Here is an 18636-nt window from a genome sequence, read left to right on the forward strand (position 1 = left end):
TGAATAGTATTTGATCCCCAAGCAAAACATGACTTAGTACTTGTTGGAGAAATCTGTGTTGGCAAGCAGAGCAGTGAGATGTTTCTTGTGGTTGATCGCCAGGTTTGTACTCTTTTGGCCCACTCCTCTTTACAGAAACTCAGTAAATGGTTTAGGTTTCTTGGTTGCCACTTGGCAACTCAAAGCTTCAGCTTCTTCCACAGACTTTCTACAGGATTGAGGTCTGGAGACTGTTTAGGCCACTCCATGACGTGCTTCTTCTTTAAGTATTCCTTTATTGCCTCTTTGGTATTTTTAGCGTCATTGCTGTGCTGGAAAAAGCTGTAGGGGATCAAATACTTATTTCACTCAACGACACATAAATCAATTCATAACAAATATGTAATATCTTTTTTTTTGTTTGGTTGATAGTCTGTCTCTCTCACCATTAAAATAAAACTGCCATAAAATAGATATGTTTTCTGAACTTACAAATTTAGCATATTTTGATTAGAGATGCCCGTTTTAATGCTAAAATCATGTGTTTGAACAGGCAATGTGTTTTCATTTGTTTTGTACAATTCATGTAAAGCTTAGCTCTGACGTGCTCAGAATCCTTGGTGCAAAGACTCCATTAAGGAAAAGCTTTCATCCATCAATCTTCTACCACTTATCTGGGTTTGGGTCATGGGGGGCACCAGTCCAACAATCAAAATCAAGAAGTGGTGGGATGCCCATCCTCAGCATTGTCAACAATGGCTGAGAAGAAACTGCTCCTGGCTGTCAATAAATGTGATCAGTATTCAAGAAGACCTGAAAATGAATTTGGTTTCATACACTGCCTGTGGACACAGAACCTAACACTGTACTTAGCTCAATTGATTCTATCATGTAATATAAAATAGCTTATAATTACAATTCCTTTCTTCATCTCTTCCTAAAAATCTAAGCTATACTTGCATCATTCAGTCACTGTCGCATATTCCTCTCATGCAGTATTACACACACAATCCGATACATTAAATAAACCCTGACATTAGAAGCAAAAGAAGGCAGAACAAAGAGCAGTGAAGTTGGCTTGGCATTACATGATACAAACTACAGAATGACTTTGAAAAACAAAGTCTCCTCCCAAACTCAAAAGGTAATCTTGCATTTTCTTTCTCTATATTATCAAAACTATCTCAGCAATACTGTCCCTCATTGTTTCCATGTGTTTTTATGCAGTTGCCTGATGTTTCACAGGCAGCAGCGTGAGGCAACATGCTAAAATTCACATAAAGGCCTCCGGTGTCATCGCTAACAAACATTTTGTTGAACGTTACATAGTGAACCTTTAAAAACAACTTTTAAAAAAAGTTAAATGGTGCGAGCAGATGAGCTGTCTGCAATTTTGAATCTGTCTGTGACTTTAGGGACTGTCTGTACCAGTTCACAATACAAATGGAAATAATGGAAAAAAATTTTTCACAGATTTCCAAAAAGAATCCTAAATTTAATTGAGGTAGTCCATGAAGGAATTTCATGGCAAATAATAGATTTTATGTCTTGCTGAACTCTTTGTTCATGTTTCACTCTGAAACATTCTGTTCCCTTTGGGTGATTTCTAGTTTCTGCAGATACATCGTGACTGAGCTTTGTACATCCAGGTAAGACTGTACAGGCCACATGCTGCAAAGCACTGGTGTGTGGGTGAAATGCCTTTTCCTTATGTTCAATGTATGTATTTAATCTGAGGCTTCTCTTAATTTATCCACCTGTGGCGGGGCGGGGCTTGCGATGCCACTGCAGGTGAGATGGACGCACCTGCGCAGCATCTAAAATCGAGCCAGCTCAAAAGCTGTAATGGGTCCTGTCTTGAGTGTTGTTGTTGTTGTTGGTATGTTGAGCTGCCAGCGGGAGAGCTGCAGCTGCGTGTTGTAACAGCAACCGTATAAACAGTGTGTGAATAAACGATCCTGCAAAGCATGTTCATGTTGTTGGATCTGCCGTGGTCATTTACAGTGGTGCCAAAACCCAGAATGGGGGGGCGCAGCAGACCAGGACATTTCAATGCTCTTCAGCATGCTTTATTTCACAGTTGCTGTTAAACATACACGAACGGCCACAGCTCTACCACTGCCGGCCGCACACATCACCAACAACAACCACAACTCAGACTGAGCAAAGCCTTTTAAGTTGGCGTGATAGCAGATGCCGCGCAGGTGCGTCCGTCTCACCTGCAGCACCATCGCAGACCCCGCCACACCACCCATCCATGAGCTACTGTTACTATAGCTGGCATATTTATTTCAAGTTATTTATTTCATATTCTGTATAGTTTTTCATATTTATATCCTGTCCATATCCTGTACATAGCTTGTACTCACTACAGCCTACATACTTATAGTTATAGAATATTCACAACATACTTCATACCGTGTACATTATAACATACCATAATAGACCCATTTCTGTAATATACTTACATATCTATATTATTGCTAATATATATTGTAATATATCTATATCACTAAAGCACTTCTGGATGGATGCAAACTGCATTTCGTTGCCCTGTACCTGTGCATGTGCAATGACAATAAAGTTGAATTCTATTCTATTCTATATAACCCTTTCACATAAAGCACTGACATGAGCAACTAAACCGCACGAAAATAAAACACGAACTAAACATAACTAAACAAATATTATCAAATATTATCAAATTGTCATCTAGTGGTTCAGTGGGTATATAGCTAGCAGCCTAGAAAAGACATTTTCTTCTACTATGAAGACCGTATTTTTCCCCTTTAGGTTGTAAATGTTCTCAGTTGCCTGCGTTCCCCACTGTGATAAAAAAAAAAAAAAAATCCTTTCATGTCCTGGAAATAGCACACCCAAAATATTCCCAGTTTCTTTCCAGTATTATGGAACATACTTGGGGGATTTCCTGATGTAATAACTGTATATCACATTGTGATGCAGCTCAAGCCCACACATTAACCACAAATACATGCAAACAGTTATATAGCAGGAAATGCAGGATATAGCGCAAAAGCTATTTTAATTTTGGGGGGGATGGGACGGGCTATTCCTCGTACAACCTGGGATTGTTCCCCCACACAGTGTGTCATCACAGCAGCCCACACTCCAGACCTGGAAAGAAGCCCACACTCCAGACCTGAGGTACTGTAGTAGCAAACCTTGCAAGTTTCAGCCAGTGATTCATCCTCCTTCATTGTAACAACACCCACATGCACACTCATACAGCCACATGGTTCTATTATAACCAGTAACTGGCCCCTTAGAAAGCTTTCTTATAATACTTAGGAATTCTCGTTCAATTAATAAAAAAATGCTTATTCATGAACATTCCTGATGAAAACTGTCCATGCGCCAGGGTCAGGACATTATTTATCCAAAATGCAGTTTACACTGGCTCTGCAGTGACTTCACAGAAGGCTACACTATCACTGTCTGTTAGTATAGTCAGTGCAGTCAGCGTGAAAGCAATCCCAAAATATGAGATAAATTAAGATTTTGTGGGTTCATAGATAGATATGCCGGGTAAATTTCCTCCTTTAAACTAATGGTGTGTCCTGCTAATGTATTGGTTTGCAGATGAGTTTGATCATCAGGAGAGATTTCAAGCAGATAAAAAAGGCAGAGAGAAGGAGATGAACAGATGGCTGATGGCTGGAAAGTAACATTCCCAATTTACACACTGTGATTGACACTTCAGTAGCACTGTTAGGAAAAAACAAAAAGACTTCCTCTCTCACTCTCTGCATCTACACACAGTAAATTATCACAGAGATTTCTGCCAAGTACATCTATCTTGTCACTGCACTGATTCATACACTATGGTGTTGTTGTTTTTTTGATGAATTTCTTTTCTATCGAATATAAATGTTTGTGTGTGTATTCTGCACTTTCATCGGGAAACCTTTCATTTATTTCCATATGAATTCACTTCTATGGATGAACTTGGCCTGATCGTATGCTGTTTTCTTTTTGCAGCCTGCCTATATTATAAGGCAGAACCCAACAGCATTAGATTCTGCGCATAAACTGCATCATCTGTTGAGTGAACACACACAAAAGAACTCGGTTTATGCTGTACGGCATAATGAAGGCCGACGCCAACCCATCTTGATGCGTCCATCTTTGTAAGGATGTGCGACTTATACGCAAGGATAAAGATCACTAAGCTGAGTGGCGATGGATGCTTCATTCATGCTGAGTCATGATATTAGGGCAAAGCTGATCAATAATAAACATCCATCCAGATGAACCTCAGTTAGAGGCTCTCAGGTGTGTAATTTGAAACCAGTGAACCACAGATTGTATTTAGCGAAATGTCAAACTACAAAATTCCTTTAAGTTGCGGACATCGCTCTTACAAAAAAACAAAAATGTAACCATACCCTCGAGCACTTTTCGTGTGAAGACCTCGTTGAGGGCAAGTTTCACCAATACTCTAGGACCAAAAACAACTCTTGCGACTCACAATGGCACAAAACTCATCAGCCCTTCATCTGGACAAGCTAAAAATAAACGATAGAGAAGGAGTCCTAGTATTGCATTAATGCACTGAACTCACCCCTGATTTTGTGGAGCTCATGGATGAAAGAACGAGCAAACGGTCTAAAGTCTCCCACAGCAGCACAGCTCACAAAAGTTCATGAGAGCGGATCTGTGTGCGACTATTTGAAGATGTGTGCCAGGGTATTTGTGCTGCCCCTCAGTCAGCGTGTCAGCAGCAGTTGTGTATATAAATGGGTACAAGAATGCTCTAAGCTCATAAATGGCATGCGACACGCTAATGTGAGGACACTGAATTGGCACTATTGTGGATGCCAGTGTCTCACACTGAGGGCCTGCAACTGTCATGCTTCTTTTTTATACAAATTTACAAATAAGCAACAATCCTTAACATCTGTGATATAGTGTATACATATACAGACTAATGAGATGGCAAAGTAGAGCTTGATCAAAGGGTCAGGAAACAAAGAGTAAAATGAGATGAAAAGTATTGCTGTGGTACTGAAAGCCTTTTTTAGTAACTGTGGGCTGTGGTCATAATCATGACTTAGAAATAGCAGCCACCTGTTGGTGCTGGAGATTCTGGCACAGCATAGAACGGCAGGCTGGTCGCTAATGGGAAACAATTTACACAATTTGTCCCATAGTGACAAAAGACTGGCAGAAATGGACAATCCCTATCATATTAAGTCTAGACATTGTATTCCATTGTTAGATCTATGCTGTTATTGTCCTGATTTCAATAAGAAACAAAGAAACTATATATTTAACCAAAGAAAAAGTAAAACACCAGTATTAATTAATAGATTAATATTATGTATTAGTATTATTTTTGAAGATAAAATTATACGTATAATAGAACAGCCTGCGCTTTAACAAAGGACATTTGTTATTTTTATTGTTATTTTTCTAGGTTCGTGACAACTGCCAAAAATGCTAAAGAACACGTTTCTAAGATCTGTCAATTTCAAATGTATACAAAAGAAAAATAGATATTTCTGAAGAAAGGTCAACTGCAGAGGTAAGTGTAAGTTATGCTTTATTCAATGGAAATATTTATGCATCGCTAGTATTCTACAGTTTGGTGTAGAATAAAAATAATGGCATTGGCATTCAATGCCAACAAATAAAGCCCTCACTTGTTTTCCCTCACAGAATTTGGGATGGCGAAATCTTCAAGAAACACACGCTTCAGTTTCTCTAAACTCAGGTACTTTTTTTTTTTTGTATCTTTTTTCAGCCAAAATCATATTTGCAAGAAAGAGCTAAATAATTACTTTATATAACCAATTCAAAAATGTAGCATTGAATCTCTGTTTTTAGTCATCGACTTTTTGTTTTCATTACTGGTCGTTAGGAGAAATCCATCAGCAGCTGACAGGAGGTTCTGCATGACGTGGATCAGCACGATGGTAAAAAGACAAGTGGAGAAGCAAACTGCAGAACTGCGTAGAGAGTTTTCTCTCATGAATCAGGCCCTGAGAGAGGAGATGGCAGCTGAGCTTCAGGAACAGCTGAGAGAACTATTGTTAGAAGAAACAGACAAGACACCATTGTGCTGCAGCAAGCTGGGCTCGGACCTGAGATTGGCGTCGAGGTGGCAAAGGGAAATGGCGGGAGGATTCGAAAACACTGACGAAGACTACGAAGATGGGGAGATACCAAAAACATTAGCCTTTTCTGAAACACACAATGACACAAACAGCATGTTCATATTGAGAAAAAGCCCGAAAGAGGAATCCTTAAAGATTTCATTGACCAGTGATTCCAGTGACACTGACTCAACAATTAACAGAAACATCTCCAAAGATGTACAAGGGAAGCCAGACTCAGGTACATGCAAGCAACAGAAAAATCAGAGCTCTTCCTCAGATGTCACTCCTATCTGGGACAGCGCCGCTAATCACTTCTGCACTACGCAAAGCTTCATTTCCAGTGAATTCAGCCATGAGAGTGAGGATGATAGTGTAAGAGAGGCTTTGATGATGGACAACCAGTGGAAGGAATGGTTGGACAAGCAGGAAATGAAAGGATACAGCCACAAAAAAAAGCCAGTTAAAAGTCAAAACAATATGGAAAAACAGGGAACGGCAGCATCTGGTGTACCAGAGAAAAAAAAGGATCAAAACTTGAAAAGGGGTGACACTATGAAGAGATTTAAGACATATATCAGTGATGTCTTTAGCTCTCATGCATCGCATAAGTGGAAGAAGTTTGAAAATGAAGATGGAAGCTCATGAAAAACAAAAAACAAAAAAATAACTGATAAAAACTGAGCATACAATAAACTAACTTGTGCATTACGATTATAGTCTCCAGCTTCGATTGACTTTTGAGTTGCAGAGCACATTAGCTTGATTTACAAGTTGGTAAGTGCTGAAAAAATGAGGGTAAACCTTTCTGGTGACCTTTTAGGCCACATAAAGGCAAAGTGCCTGCCTACAGATAACCTTTATCTGACATCCGACACCCTGAAAGGAAAACTAAACAACCTCTCACTGAATCAATAAAAGGCAACGTTATGTAAATGAATCTCTGGCCAAATGACTGCAATAAGTCTGTACTGCGATTTAACTTGATTGAAACAAAGTGGTCTTTACTGATACGTGTAAACAAACTTTTCTGTGATGAACAAGAATGCATTCATCCAGTGGATAAATTTGAGCTGCAGATTTGCAGATATAACATAGGATAGGATGGCCCCAGTTTTTCTTTTTAGGCTAAATGAGAAAGTTTCATGACAGTTTAAATTCATACTTATATGTTAGATACAGTCACACAAGCACAAAACAACAGAAAATAACTTAAAGTATCCCATATATTACCTTACAACATATTATCATATATTACCTTAAAATGTTTGTTTAGTGACGTAGGTGTGCACTCCAGTGGTATTATAGTTTAGATCAGTAAAACAGTCACAAAAGGAATAAATCAGAAAGCCATAGCAGCAGTAGTAGAAAAAACATCTACCTTAAAAGAAAGGTTTTGTGTGTGTGTTTCTGTGTGTTTTAAGACTTTCTGCACTACAGTTTATTACATCTACCAAGTGTATGGATTTTAACTGAGCTATTTTTTAAAGTTAGTTGCTCAGTGTGTGGCTCTTGGCTTACTTTAAGTCAGTTATTGCCCTCTTTATTACCTCTTATTCACATCCTACTGCCTTCTCTGTTTTTAAATAAGAAATTTCAAGTTAGCAGTCGATATTTCACAGAGTGAGAGGAGTTCTCTTGAAATTCAAGTGTTTTCCAATATCTAAGAAGAATATTAATCAAGGGAAAATGTTTAAATCAATCTGATAGCATCCCAGCTGCTTCAGAAAACATAGAAGTGCGATACAGATCCCTTATTTGCTTTAAAAGGATACGGTACTTATACTGTCTGGAGAGTACGGACTGTAGTGAGTTGTCGGTATATTTTCAGTATAATGAATTGCTTATGATCACGTGCATTCACTGAGCCAAGAAGCCTTGCTGTTCGCATGCTGTTAGTTTCCTCTTTTCTCTCTGGGGGGCCATGTCAGTTTTGTACCAGTAGGTGGCACTAAGTCACTTCCAAGGTCCAGCAACCTTTAGATGCAAGCTCAGCAAAATGATGCAGTCAGGGCCTTAAATACAAACATACCCACAGGGAATTTTGACTCAAAAAATCAAAGTCAAAATGTATCTAATGCGGTAAAATTCAAGCAAAAAGTAGATATTAGCTACAGTATGTACAGCTGTTTGTGGGAGGAAAAAAGTTTTCAAATCTTAGCAGAAAACCACTCAAGTAATCGCTTATTTTCCTTCCTACTTTTTATAACATTGCCAAACCATAATTAGGATGTAAGCATGTAGTGACTGGGTGGCTATTAAATGCACTAATTGTCTCAGTGAGTGTTAAGAGCTAGACAAACATAAATCTACAATTCATATCCCATTTGCTAAATATTTGTTTATTTTAAACCTACGTGTGTAAATGCTTTCAGTAGGATTTCAACAAAAAATGATGTCACCATCTCTGTATAACACATTATATCTTGGTGTCACTGTTAGAATGGCATCACTGTATGTGTGCATAACAACTGCTGGCAAGCTTTCAGTTGCCTCCAGTCATTTTCAGGAAACATCATCATCAACAGCAACATCCGACCTCCTGGATTCTTTAACAGGCCCTCATGTGAAAAGAATATCTCTGCCCAGCCACTATGAGATGCATCCTTCCACACCAATGTTTCAGGACAGCAGCGGTCACGTCTGTTCCATGTTGGGATGGAAACCCCAGAGCTTGAGCTGAGTTAACTTTAATCTGCTTACTTATGTTAATAAAGGAATTTTCACGTTTTCTTACTTGCTATGTTTGACCTACATGTGCCATGTAGGAAAATAGGATCGCATAGAAGTCTGCCAAGTCAAATGTTTGCTCACATTCACAAAAGTGATATTGTTCTGTCGTGTGTTTTTATCTTAGGCTAAAACTCAGTTATTGCAATATTAGAAAGAAACCCCCAACAATCAGATGATCCCCCAGGAGCAAACACTTGGCAAAAGTGGGGAGGAAAAACTCCCTTTCAAGTTAAACTCTACACTGTTAAAAAAAACATCCTAAAACAACGGTAATATTCCGGCAGCTGGGGCGCCAAAGTACGACCGTGAAATAACAGAAAATAACTGTCCCATAAAAATACGGTTATTTTCAGTAATGAAAATAGAGTTTGTTGCGCTAATTTGACATGGGATTCTGCCTTTTCCAAGTGCTTTTAGACATTAAATTAGGAACATTTTTACGCGATCAAACAATGAAATTACCTATAAACAAGGTCACTGAATGTGGAAATATGAATCATAATACGTAAATGTACAGAAATATACAGTTAACAGTTGGTTTACGTAATAATTGATTGCATGCCCTGGGACAGACTGACAGAGACGAGGCTGCCATATTGCACTATCGGCCCCTTTGGCTATCACTAGTAGTGGGTGGGTGAAGAGTCTTGACCACGGACACAACGACGGAGAGCGTCCAAGCCGGGGCGCGAACCGACAACCTTCTGATCACAAGGCGAACTGCCAACTCTTGAGCCACGAATGGCCTAACTAGCAACGACAATAATACTTATGTGATGTAACACAAGCTTATAGGGATCATGTTATATACTTTCCCATTGCATTACATTTGAATTCAACAGTTCAATCTTTCAAATAACGGACAGATATTTGTGAAATCATGATACATTTGTGAATGTATTTTAACAATCTAAATATGCATATGTACAGACAGATACATTTAATAATCATGACAATTATGTTGTATTAGTTCACATTCATTGGCCGATGCTTAGCGTCATGTTATTTATATTAATTGCAATTCCTACCTCTACATTTCTTTTTCAAAATATATAATTAGCACAGCGTGTCCGTGCAATGTTTTACATTGTGGTATGCAGAGAAATCTTAACAAAGAAGTTCACAGAGAGAGATTGAGCTTGTTATTTAACCCCAAGCTAGTACACTTGCCGGTGCTACAATGTGCCTCAAGGTTCAACAACAGCACAATAGAAGTCACTCATGGTACAGCACTCTCTCTACAAAACAACAACTGTCAGTGATGCTGCACCACGGCGTAAACACAACATTCAAGATAACAGTTAAACGTAACGTAACCATAAACAATAAAACAAGAACATCTAAACAGCAGCACATGCCCCAAGGCATGATGGGAGACATTTCTGGATGTATTTTTACGATCTAAATATGCATATGTACAACAAAATATATTTAACAAACAAGTAAATTGTGTTTTATTACATTTACAGTGATGTTATGTTATTTTACATTTGACGTGTCAGATCACAGTCTACTTATGTAAATGTAATGCTATTCTAGAAAAACAGTACACATCTGTAAAATACACAGTAAAATCATTTGACATTACTATTTTTTGGAACAGTGTACATCAGCCCTACAGTCATGCAAATTCACTTCTATATTCCAGAGATTTTATCAAATAGTGGACCAAAAACCCCTAAAAGAGGCAAGGAAAAAGTGAAGCAGCTCTTTAAATAAATGACTCCCGCTGTAAATATTTTCCTGCCTCACTCTGACACTCTATTAACAGCTTTCTTTCAGTCTGTCTCTCTTGCTTTCTCTGGATCAATAAAGTGCCTTTTCAGATGATTGCAATGGCTTCCCAAGAAACCCAGTGGGCAAACAAAGATGTTCTCCTAAGTTCAAGCACTGCAGATTACTTCATTCTAAAATCAGGCAATAGTCCACTCTACCTGCTCTATATTGTTTTCTTAAAGGGATTCATTATATAACTTCAGACGTATTTCTAGTGGTTTATAAATCGTTAATATGTTGCTGACATAACCCATGTTATAGGGAGCACAAATACTCAGTATTTCAACTATTAAAATATAACTTTTTAAAAGATGTCATTCTACAGTCATTTGAGAACTGCATTTATATTTCAAAATAATCATTATCATAAGGGCAATATGCACACCATGCATTAATAAGAAGGCAATCTAAACTGAAATGCCAGACACATTTTTTCTTACTTTATTTACTTTAGCTACTAAAGATCCAACATGGACCCTGATCAGCTGCAGAATAAAAAACACTTATGACTAGCTGACCACTGTGGCAGCTTAATCTATGCTACAAGGAAGCTCATTTACAAATATTCAATATCTCTTCCTCACCACAGAGGAAGTGGGGCCTGCATTGAGTTGCAAATAATCTGCATGTGATTAGCATGAAGAGCTGGGAAAAAAAATACACACACACAGCTTCTGGCCACAGTGTGTTGTTTTATCTGGTAAGAATGGCCATACCCCACCTGTGTCATGTTACTGTTGTGTCCTTGCTTTCATCTTGTGCATCCAACCTTTTAAAAGGTGTCAGCTGGTAGGTTGTTAAATTTCAAAAGAGTTGAAGGTTAGAGGAGGACACATAAAGTAAGAGACACACAAGCTTTGATTGGCCTCTCAAACAAGGAAATGACTTTTATATTTTGTTAAATAAACCACAACTTTCCCGATATTCACAAAATGGGCTATTGTGGCATGTCATGTGAAATTCGACTACCCTCCCTACACACGAATCCCCTTCCTACACTGAACCTCTGCTTTGATCGGATGATGATTAATCTATGTGGGAGGGCATTAAGAGTTAGAAAGCTAATTCCCCAGCTCTATCCACCATTTACAGGCTGACCCGTCACTGCCTGCTCTCTCATCACTCTGATTGTCAATCATGTCTGCAACCACTTCTGGTTAATACAGTGTACATGCCAGATCACTGAATGCTACTGTACTTAAATGAGAGAGTTTATTGTGAGAGAAACGCCAGAGCCACATCAGTCACTTTGTCTCGCTTGTGTATTGGTCTCATTCAAGAAGGCACATCAGCACTTCTGATTCATTTAGCAGCATACACCGTTATGCTTAACCTTGTCACAAAAACACTACGGCCTCAGAGCATATTGAGCGAATGAGTGTGCATGGCTATATGTGCCTGCGTTTTGTGTGTGTGTGTGTTCTCGTGTTTGAAACTGTGTGGCTGAGACTGCAGAGGGCAATGCTGGAGGGCAACACAGTGTCACAGCTCTGAGATCCCAGCTTGCAGTGCACAGACTGTTCTCCTGAGAAGCTGGGGTGGACTTTGAATTTGTCTTGTGCTGGAAGAGTGTCACTATCAGAGAGGATAACACTGAGGGCAGAGGAGATGAGAACTATATCAAGGAGACAATTCAGGTAACATTATCTCTCAAGGACACAGAGAGGTGTAGCAGAAGAAAAGAAAAAGCAGAACCAGAACAATTCTGACAGCTGCATAATACCTACATATTAATACCGATCAACCTGCTTATATTCAACCTATAGCTGAAATGCTAAAATGCATCTTTTTAGTGTGTTTTCAACTCTTCCACTCATTTTTTTAATTGGTGTTGAATTTCTACTAGTATTGTGAATAAATGACAAAAATATTGAAAGCCTAATAATTTACATAGCAACAAAACAAAAAATCCAACTAAAAAGGCTACGTTGTTAACTGCATGAGCAGAAAGCAAGGAGACACCGCGCTGTCAGGTCACTGCTTCATAACGAGCATAAGCGACAGCTAATGCTGACTCACATTCAAACATGTGGGCACTTAACACAGACAAACCTGAAGGGAAGGGCCTGGCCACAGGCTTTGGTTTCCAGTCCTTCATGAAACAATGCAAACCACTCAGCTGCGCCTCAAACTCACATTAAATCTCATAAATGTTTCTTGTCTGCATATATGACCATAGTTCAGAATTTTCTGTGGCAGAAACACTAACACGCTCCAGGCACTGCAACACACTCAATCACAAAGTGGAGAAGTAAACCTCATCAACATTTCCAGATGGTGTCAGTCTTTTGTCAACGTGAAAATGTTTTGTTTTTTTTCGCCTCACTTCACAGTGCCAAGGCGTCTTTGCGGTCAGCATCAATCATGTGTCTGTTACAACCGATGATCCCCCCGGGCTGCAATGAATCCTGATTTAAGCTGCTGTCAAGACACTTTAAGAACGAGGCCATGGACTGTTTCCAAGTGCCCGCGATTCTGCTCTCACAACACTACTCAGAAGACGACCACTAGTCATGCACTTATTCCTACAGGACATCCAAACATAGCTCATTTCACAGTCGGTGCATTAGCAAATCAGGACAACAGGTTAAATTACCCCTGAGTTACAGTTTCTTATATTTCTGGACAAGATCAGTCTGCAAGATTTTGATTTTAGTTAGCTGCTTGGAACAGCAAGCCAAATGTCTAAAAAGATTGCCTAACTTACTTTTTTTAACACAACATGTAAAGTTAAGAACATTTTAAAGCACTTAAAAGATATGGTTAACATTATCTGACAGATTTCATCAATACAAATACCCAGAACTTGTTTTACATCAGCTATATTACGCAGTAAGCTGTGACGGCAGTCTCTGTGACACAAAAGCCACTTCCATGGTTGGTAAGTGTTAAATATTTTAAAGTACTAAATATGAGCTGAGCAGAGGAAAGGAGAGTGCAAAGTGAAAAAAGTCACGATGTAGTCTCTGGGTGTGACTGAGAACTGGAAGTAGAAGGAGCAGTGAGTGTCTGAGTAGCAACAAAAAGAGGCAAAGACTGTGTTTTAATGAAATATGTCTCAGTTGCTCTTGAATGAAATGTTAAGTTTATACATACTAAACAAGTAAAACAAGCTGAGGGGAGAGCTACAACATTTGTTTTAATGTTTACCACACCTGGGTCACAAACTACTTTGGCCACAATACACAGAGTGACTTATTACAACTACAGCACAATACCACAGACAGCAACACTTCAAGTGTCATGAGAGATAAACATATGATGGATGCAGAATGATGGAGCTAAATGTAGTGTAAAAATAATTGTAAAAGCAACCTATGAGCAGGCATTTAGCGGCCGTGGGAAGTAAGAACTCCCTTTTAACAGGAAGACACATGCAGCAGAGTTAGGCTACAGGTTGGGCAGCCATGTGCTACAGCTGGTTTCGAGGGTGAGGGAAGAGAGAAGAGTAGGGAGGTCAGGATTAAAAATGTATTAGTACAAACTTGTGACATATACTTTTATCCCTACTTCGCATTGAGAGCTAGTTTTCACATAATAACACAGACAGACAGACAGTCGGGCAAAAATTTAAGATGCTTTATTTCTACAATGTCATTTATGTTTTATTTTCACACAAGTGCACACTTTTAAGATTGCATTTTCCAAAAAGCTTTGTATACAGATTTCCTTTTAAATGGAAATCAAACAACTGAATCATATGAGGACTACAAGCACTTTCTGAAAAAAAGTAACTTCTTATTCTCAAAATATTAAAATGTATTCTTTGAGTTTTTAATAAGATGATTTGGGATTTTTTTATTTGTTTTTAATTGCTCCATCTTATGTTTTACTTTCAGATCAGATTAGAGTACAATATACACAAATCCTGAGTCATACCAGTCGATATTATTATTTTGTACTTGACATCAGGCGTCTTGCCGCTCAGTCAGGTAATGAGTGAAAGGTTACTCTGCAAGACTGAAGGTTAGAAACATGACCGCATCAGTCAAGGACTACTAAAGCACATATCTATAAAAGGAAGGAGGAAGTTTTAAAAAATGTGATGTAAGCACAAGTGTTTTCTGCTGCCTTTTGCTGTGACAAACGGGCAAAAGGCAGCAGAAATACCAACACGCTTTAAGTTAATGAGTTAGTTGACTTAGTGACTTGGTTAATGATGACCCATTTGCTTCAGTTCAAACACACATACATACAAGAAACATCTAAATCTATCAAACCCTATTAGGATATACACTCACTGATCTGTTCATTAGGTACAACTGCTGCACTGCTTGTTAATGCAAATATATGAATGACCTGCCACATACCAGCAACTAAGCGCATTTAGGAATGTAGACACAGTCGAGATAGAGTTTACAGAAAATGATTGAAAAGTCAACAGAAGGTCTCTGGGTAAAAACCAGGTCAGAGAAAAATGGTCGCGCTGTTTCAAAGTGAAAGGCAACAGTAACTCAAATAACCACATGTTACAACCAAGGTGTGCTGACTTTTAGCTCTGAATGCATCACATGCTGAACCTTAAAGCAGATGGGCTACAGCAGCAGAAAACCACACCAAGTCACTCCAGTCAGCTAAGAACAGGAAACTGAGACTACGGTTTGCAGGATCCCCAAAATTAGACAACAGAAGATTAAAAAGACAGTGGCTGATCTTCATAAAAGCATTCTATCAATGGTTCAGGCTTCTGGTGGTGGTGTAATATTGAGGAGGATGTCTGAGACATTCTATGTATTTTAGTACCAGTGAAGCATCATTTAAACACTACAGCCTACCAGTGTATCATTGCACACCACGTCCATTCCTTTATTACAACAATGTACCCATCTTTTCGTGGTTGCTTCCAACATATAACACACCATATCACAGAGCTCAAATAATCTCAAGCTGGTTTCTTGTAGATAACAATGAGTTTACTGTGTTCAGCTGGTCTCCATGGCCTCCAGATCTCAATCCAATAGAGCACTTCTGTGATGTGACGAAACAGGAGTTTCACATCATGGATGTGCAGCCAACAAATCCACACCAACTGTCATGTCATGTTAATATGGACCAGAATCTCTGAGGAATGTTTGGAGGACCATGTTGAATCTATGCCAAAAAGAACTAAGTCGACTGTGAAAGCAAAAGAGGGTCCAACCCAGTGAGTGCAGATGGAATGAAAGAGGAAAAAGTAAAATCGCAACTCATAGATATGTTTAAAAAAAATAAATGAATATGATGTAAAGGGCGCTGAAACTTAATGTCACAAATATCAGTCATGTTTGACTGCAGCCACTGCGAACACATATAGAAAAACTTTCACAAACCTCTCCACTGCATTGAAAACAGCAAAGTTAAATGCACTTGAGTCAACAATGAAATTACTCACAGAGCTTGGCAGCAATCCCTTACATCTCTCACTTTCCAAATCAAATTACAAAATGAATTTTCATGTTACATATTCTCTTATGTCATTTATGAAATGCTAGCTAGAATACTTATTCTAACAGTAAAAGTACATTTTTTAGTGTCACATTTTCTGTTGGCTGAGGAAACACAAATGCATCATCAAACCTGTGCAATCAGGGTGTATGCACGAAAATGCACGTGCAAATGCATGATGATGCAAAGCTAGATTATTTGTCAGTGTGTTTTTTGTTTTTAACTATTTTTCCCTCAGGTATTAAAGAAGCAAACCCAATCCTACTTCATCTGTCCTCATCTCCTGTCTCTTCACTTGTTCGCATCTCATCTTAATCTGCTCTTTTCCCACTTCATATCATCTTATCTCATGTGGTCTCAACTCATCCCCTAGTCATGTCTCATTACCTGTAACCCCATTAGATCTGTCTTCATTACCTTTACTTCCTTTCATCACCCATCATCTCATGTTGCACTTTTTTCCATTCCTAGTTCCACTATTAGATCCAGATCATGCACTTTGTACTCTATTTGGTATAGAGGTATACAGTAAAACTAATAAGATAGAACAATAACGCTGCACTATGCACTATAACCTCGGAAGATTATGCCACTGCTTTCTTCTCGGGCAAAGGAAAGGGCCAACAAGTGACCAAAAAAACTTGGATAAAGATGGCAGCGATAGGAAGTAACTAATGCTTGAATGCGGCAACTTTATTTGGCAAAATGACATTTCTCTACATTATGTAACTGAAAGGCTTATTGACAAAGCTGTAAGATCAATTTCAATGAAGTCACTGCATTCTTTCATTTACCTCTACAGCTGAGCATGGTGCACTTTTCCTATACAGATTTAATGGATAACAGAGCTTTTGCCAACCTCTGTAGGGAAACGTGTGCTAATGTGCTTAATCACTTTCAGACAGCAATCTGGATGATGCTCAGAAAAGTCTGGAGCACTTCAAAAATGATGAGATGAAAAGCTTTGGAGCAAGTGAAAGAAAATGTGCCTATATGATTTTATGCATGCTGTATCTTTAGTGTTGTTCTCATGAGATTTAATATTATGACATTGAAAATGACATTCCATTTTATTTGACTGAAACTGAAACTTAAAAACTTGAAGTTTTCTCTTTGATGTTTTGGGCTGAATGATTTTTGTGAATGCAATCGTTACCATTAGCCTTCATGCTTGCTGCCATATGGTTTCTCTTGGGGCACCCTGACTCAGCATGATGTGTGGTGTGGGAATATACCTGCCATCAATCTCCACCAGTGCCGCTGGTTTGACAACCAGCCACTTTTCATGAAAACAAAAAAGACAGGATGAACCTGTGGGCATGCACGGGCCTGTTGCAGCCTCTGTCTAAAGGCAAGGACACTGAGACAGATGGGTCTAGGGGACAGTCCCCCTGGAAGAAACGTTTGTGCGCAGGCTAAACAAAGCCAATGGCATCAGAGCATGCTGTCTGTTTAAAAACCCTACCAGGAAAGACTTGAAACTGAAATCAGCTGGTCTGCTCGACGTATATGGAGAAACTGTGATGATAAAATGATACCAAACAAATTAGCTTGTAAGGTGGGAGGTTGTTTATGATCACCACATAAATCTACAACGAAACTGGATGTATATATCTGGCCAATACAGTCCTCGATGGTGGAGACAGTAAAGAAATCAGCGGACTGGAAACAGATGAGTGCATAGGGGCAGTGGGACATCGCATCAGCACAATCATGAAACTTGTCTCGTTTATTGAATTAGCAAATCAATAAAGTCTTGCCTGCTGTCTTCTATTTTCAGGCTTTAGGGGGGAAAGAGGAAAAAACAGTACGACAACAGAAAAGCTCCTGTGTGCGTTTGGGACTACACGAGTCTTTACTCACAGAATCACTTGCGTTTTTACGCAGCTGCTCCTCCTCTCCCGTCACAGCGGCCGGGTCCACCACCAGCTTCTCGAAGCACGCTGAGCCGAGAGAGGAGCTCTTCTGCTGGTACACCATCAGCTGGGACATCGGGAGTTTTGGGCTTCCGTGCGCCGTGAGCTCTGGTTTGCTCCCCGTGGCCCCAGAAGCCGTGCCAAGAGGCTGTAGCAGAGGCTGTCCGCCGCTGCTGGTCCCAGGAACCGCATCGCTTCCGAGAGCCTTGTCTCCCTCAAAAGGTGCCGGAGTAGAGCAGCATAGGTTCGGCTGCGACGATGAAAATACCCGGTCCAGCTGTTTCTTTTTTCTCTTAAACATCCAAAGCCCCGATTCCTTCTTGCTGCCCTCCGCGCCCCCGGCACCACGACGCTCTGATCCCAGTTTCGGGCTCAGCCACGGCTTGGTTTTTTCCTGGAAATTCTTCCACATTCTCCGCTGGTAGGACAAGGACTCTTGCCCCTTGGCTGTGCTCTCGTGTTTCGGTGATTTTTGCTCCATTGTGCCTGTGCAGCAGCCAGCCAGCCTGAGCACACTCTGTATAGTGGACGGATGTCACAGTTGGGCAGCTGCGGCTCGGGTGCACTTCCACTGATGATCAGTTTTTAGAGCGCCAAGAACGAAACGCGCTGTGCGACGATGAAGGAGGGTGTCAATCTTCCTGCGAACCTTGCAGAATGCCTCTGCAGACTACTCTGTAAATTTTTATGTC

At 39.6% G+C, this 18636-nt stretch overlaps 2 protein-coding genes across 2 annotated transcripts; one reads left to right on the forward strand and one right to left on the reverse strand.

The window, feature by feature from the left end:
* Positions 1 to 2551: 2551 nt before the first annotated feature.
* Positions 2552 to 9010, forward strand: LOC113033643 (uncharacterized). The gene is made up of 2 exons (XM_026187645.1): positions 2552 to 5713; positions 5861 to 9010. Exons 1-2 carry the CDS (start codon positions 5667 to 5669, stop codon positions 6741 to 6743), a joined length of 930 nt encoding a protein of 309 aa, XP_026043430.1. The 5' UTR covers positions 2552 to 5666; the 3' UTR covers positions 6744 to 9010.
* Positions 9011 to 10425: 1415 nt separating this feature from the next.
* Positions 10426 to 18634, reverse strand: LOC113033647 (multiple C2 and transmembrane domain-containing protein 1). The gene has a single exon (XM_026187651.1). It carries the CDS (start codon positions 18423 to 18425, stop codon positions 17805 to 17807), a length of 621 nt encoding a protein of 206 aa, XP_026043436.1. The 5' UTR covers positions 18426 to 18634; the 3' UTR covers positions 10426 to 17804.
* Positions 18635 to 18636: the final 2 nt, after the last annotated feature.

Source organism: Astatotilapia calliptera, chromosome 12 (assembly GCF_900246225.1).
Source record: "Astatotilapia calliptera chromosome 12, fAstCal1.2, whole genome shotgun sequence".
In the NCBI taxonomy this organism is placed as follows: Eukaryota; Metazoa; Chordata; class Actinopteri; order Cichliformes; family Cichlidae; genus Astatotilapia; species Astatotilapia calliptera.

Excerpts from the sequence above, each read along its gene's own strand:
- LOC113033643 (XM_026187645.1), top strand. The coding sequence starts at position 5,667 with ATGGCGAAATCTTCAAGAAACACACGCTTCAGTTTCTCTAAACTCAG. Across the intron at positions 5,714-5,860 it reads TTCAGTTTCTCTAAACTCAG|GAGAAATCCATCAGCAGCTG; the intron begins GTACTTTTTTTT and ends ACTGGTCGTTAG.
- LOC113033647 (XM_026187651.1), bottom strand. The coding sequence starts at position 18,425 with ATGGAGCAAAAATCACCGAAACACGAGAGCACAGCCAAGGGGCAAGAG.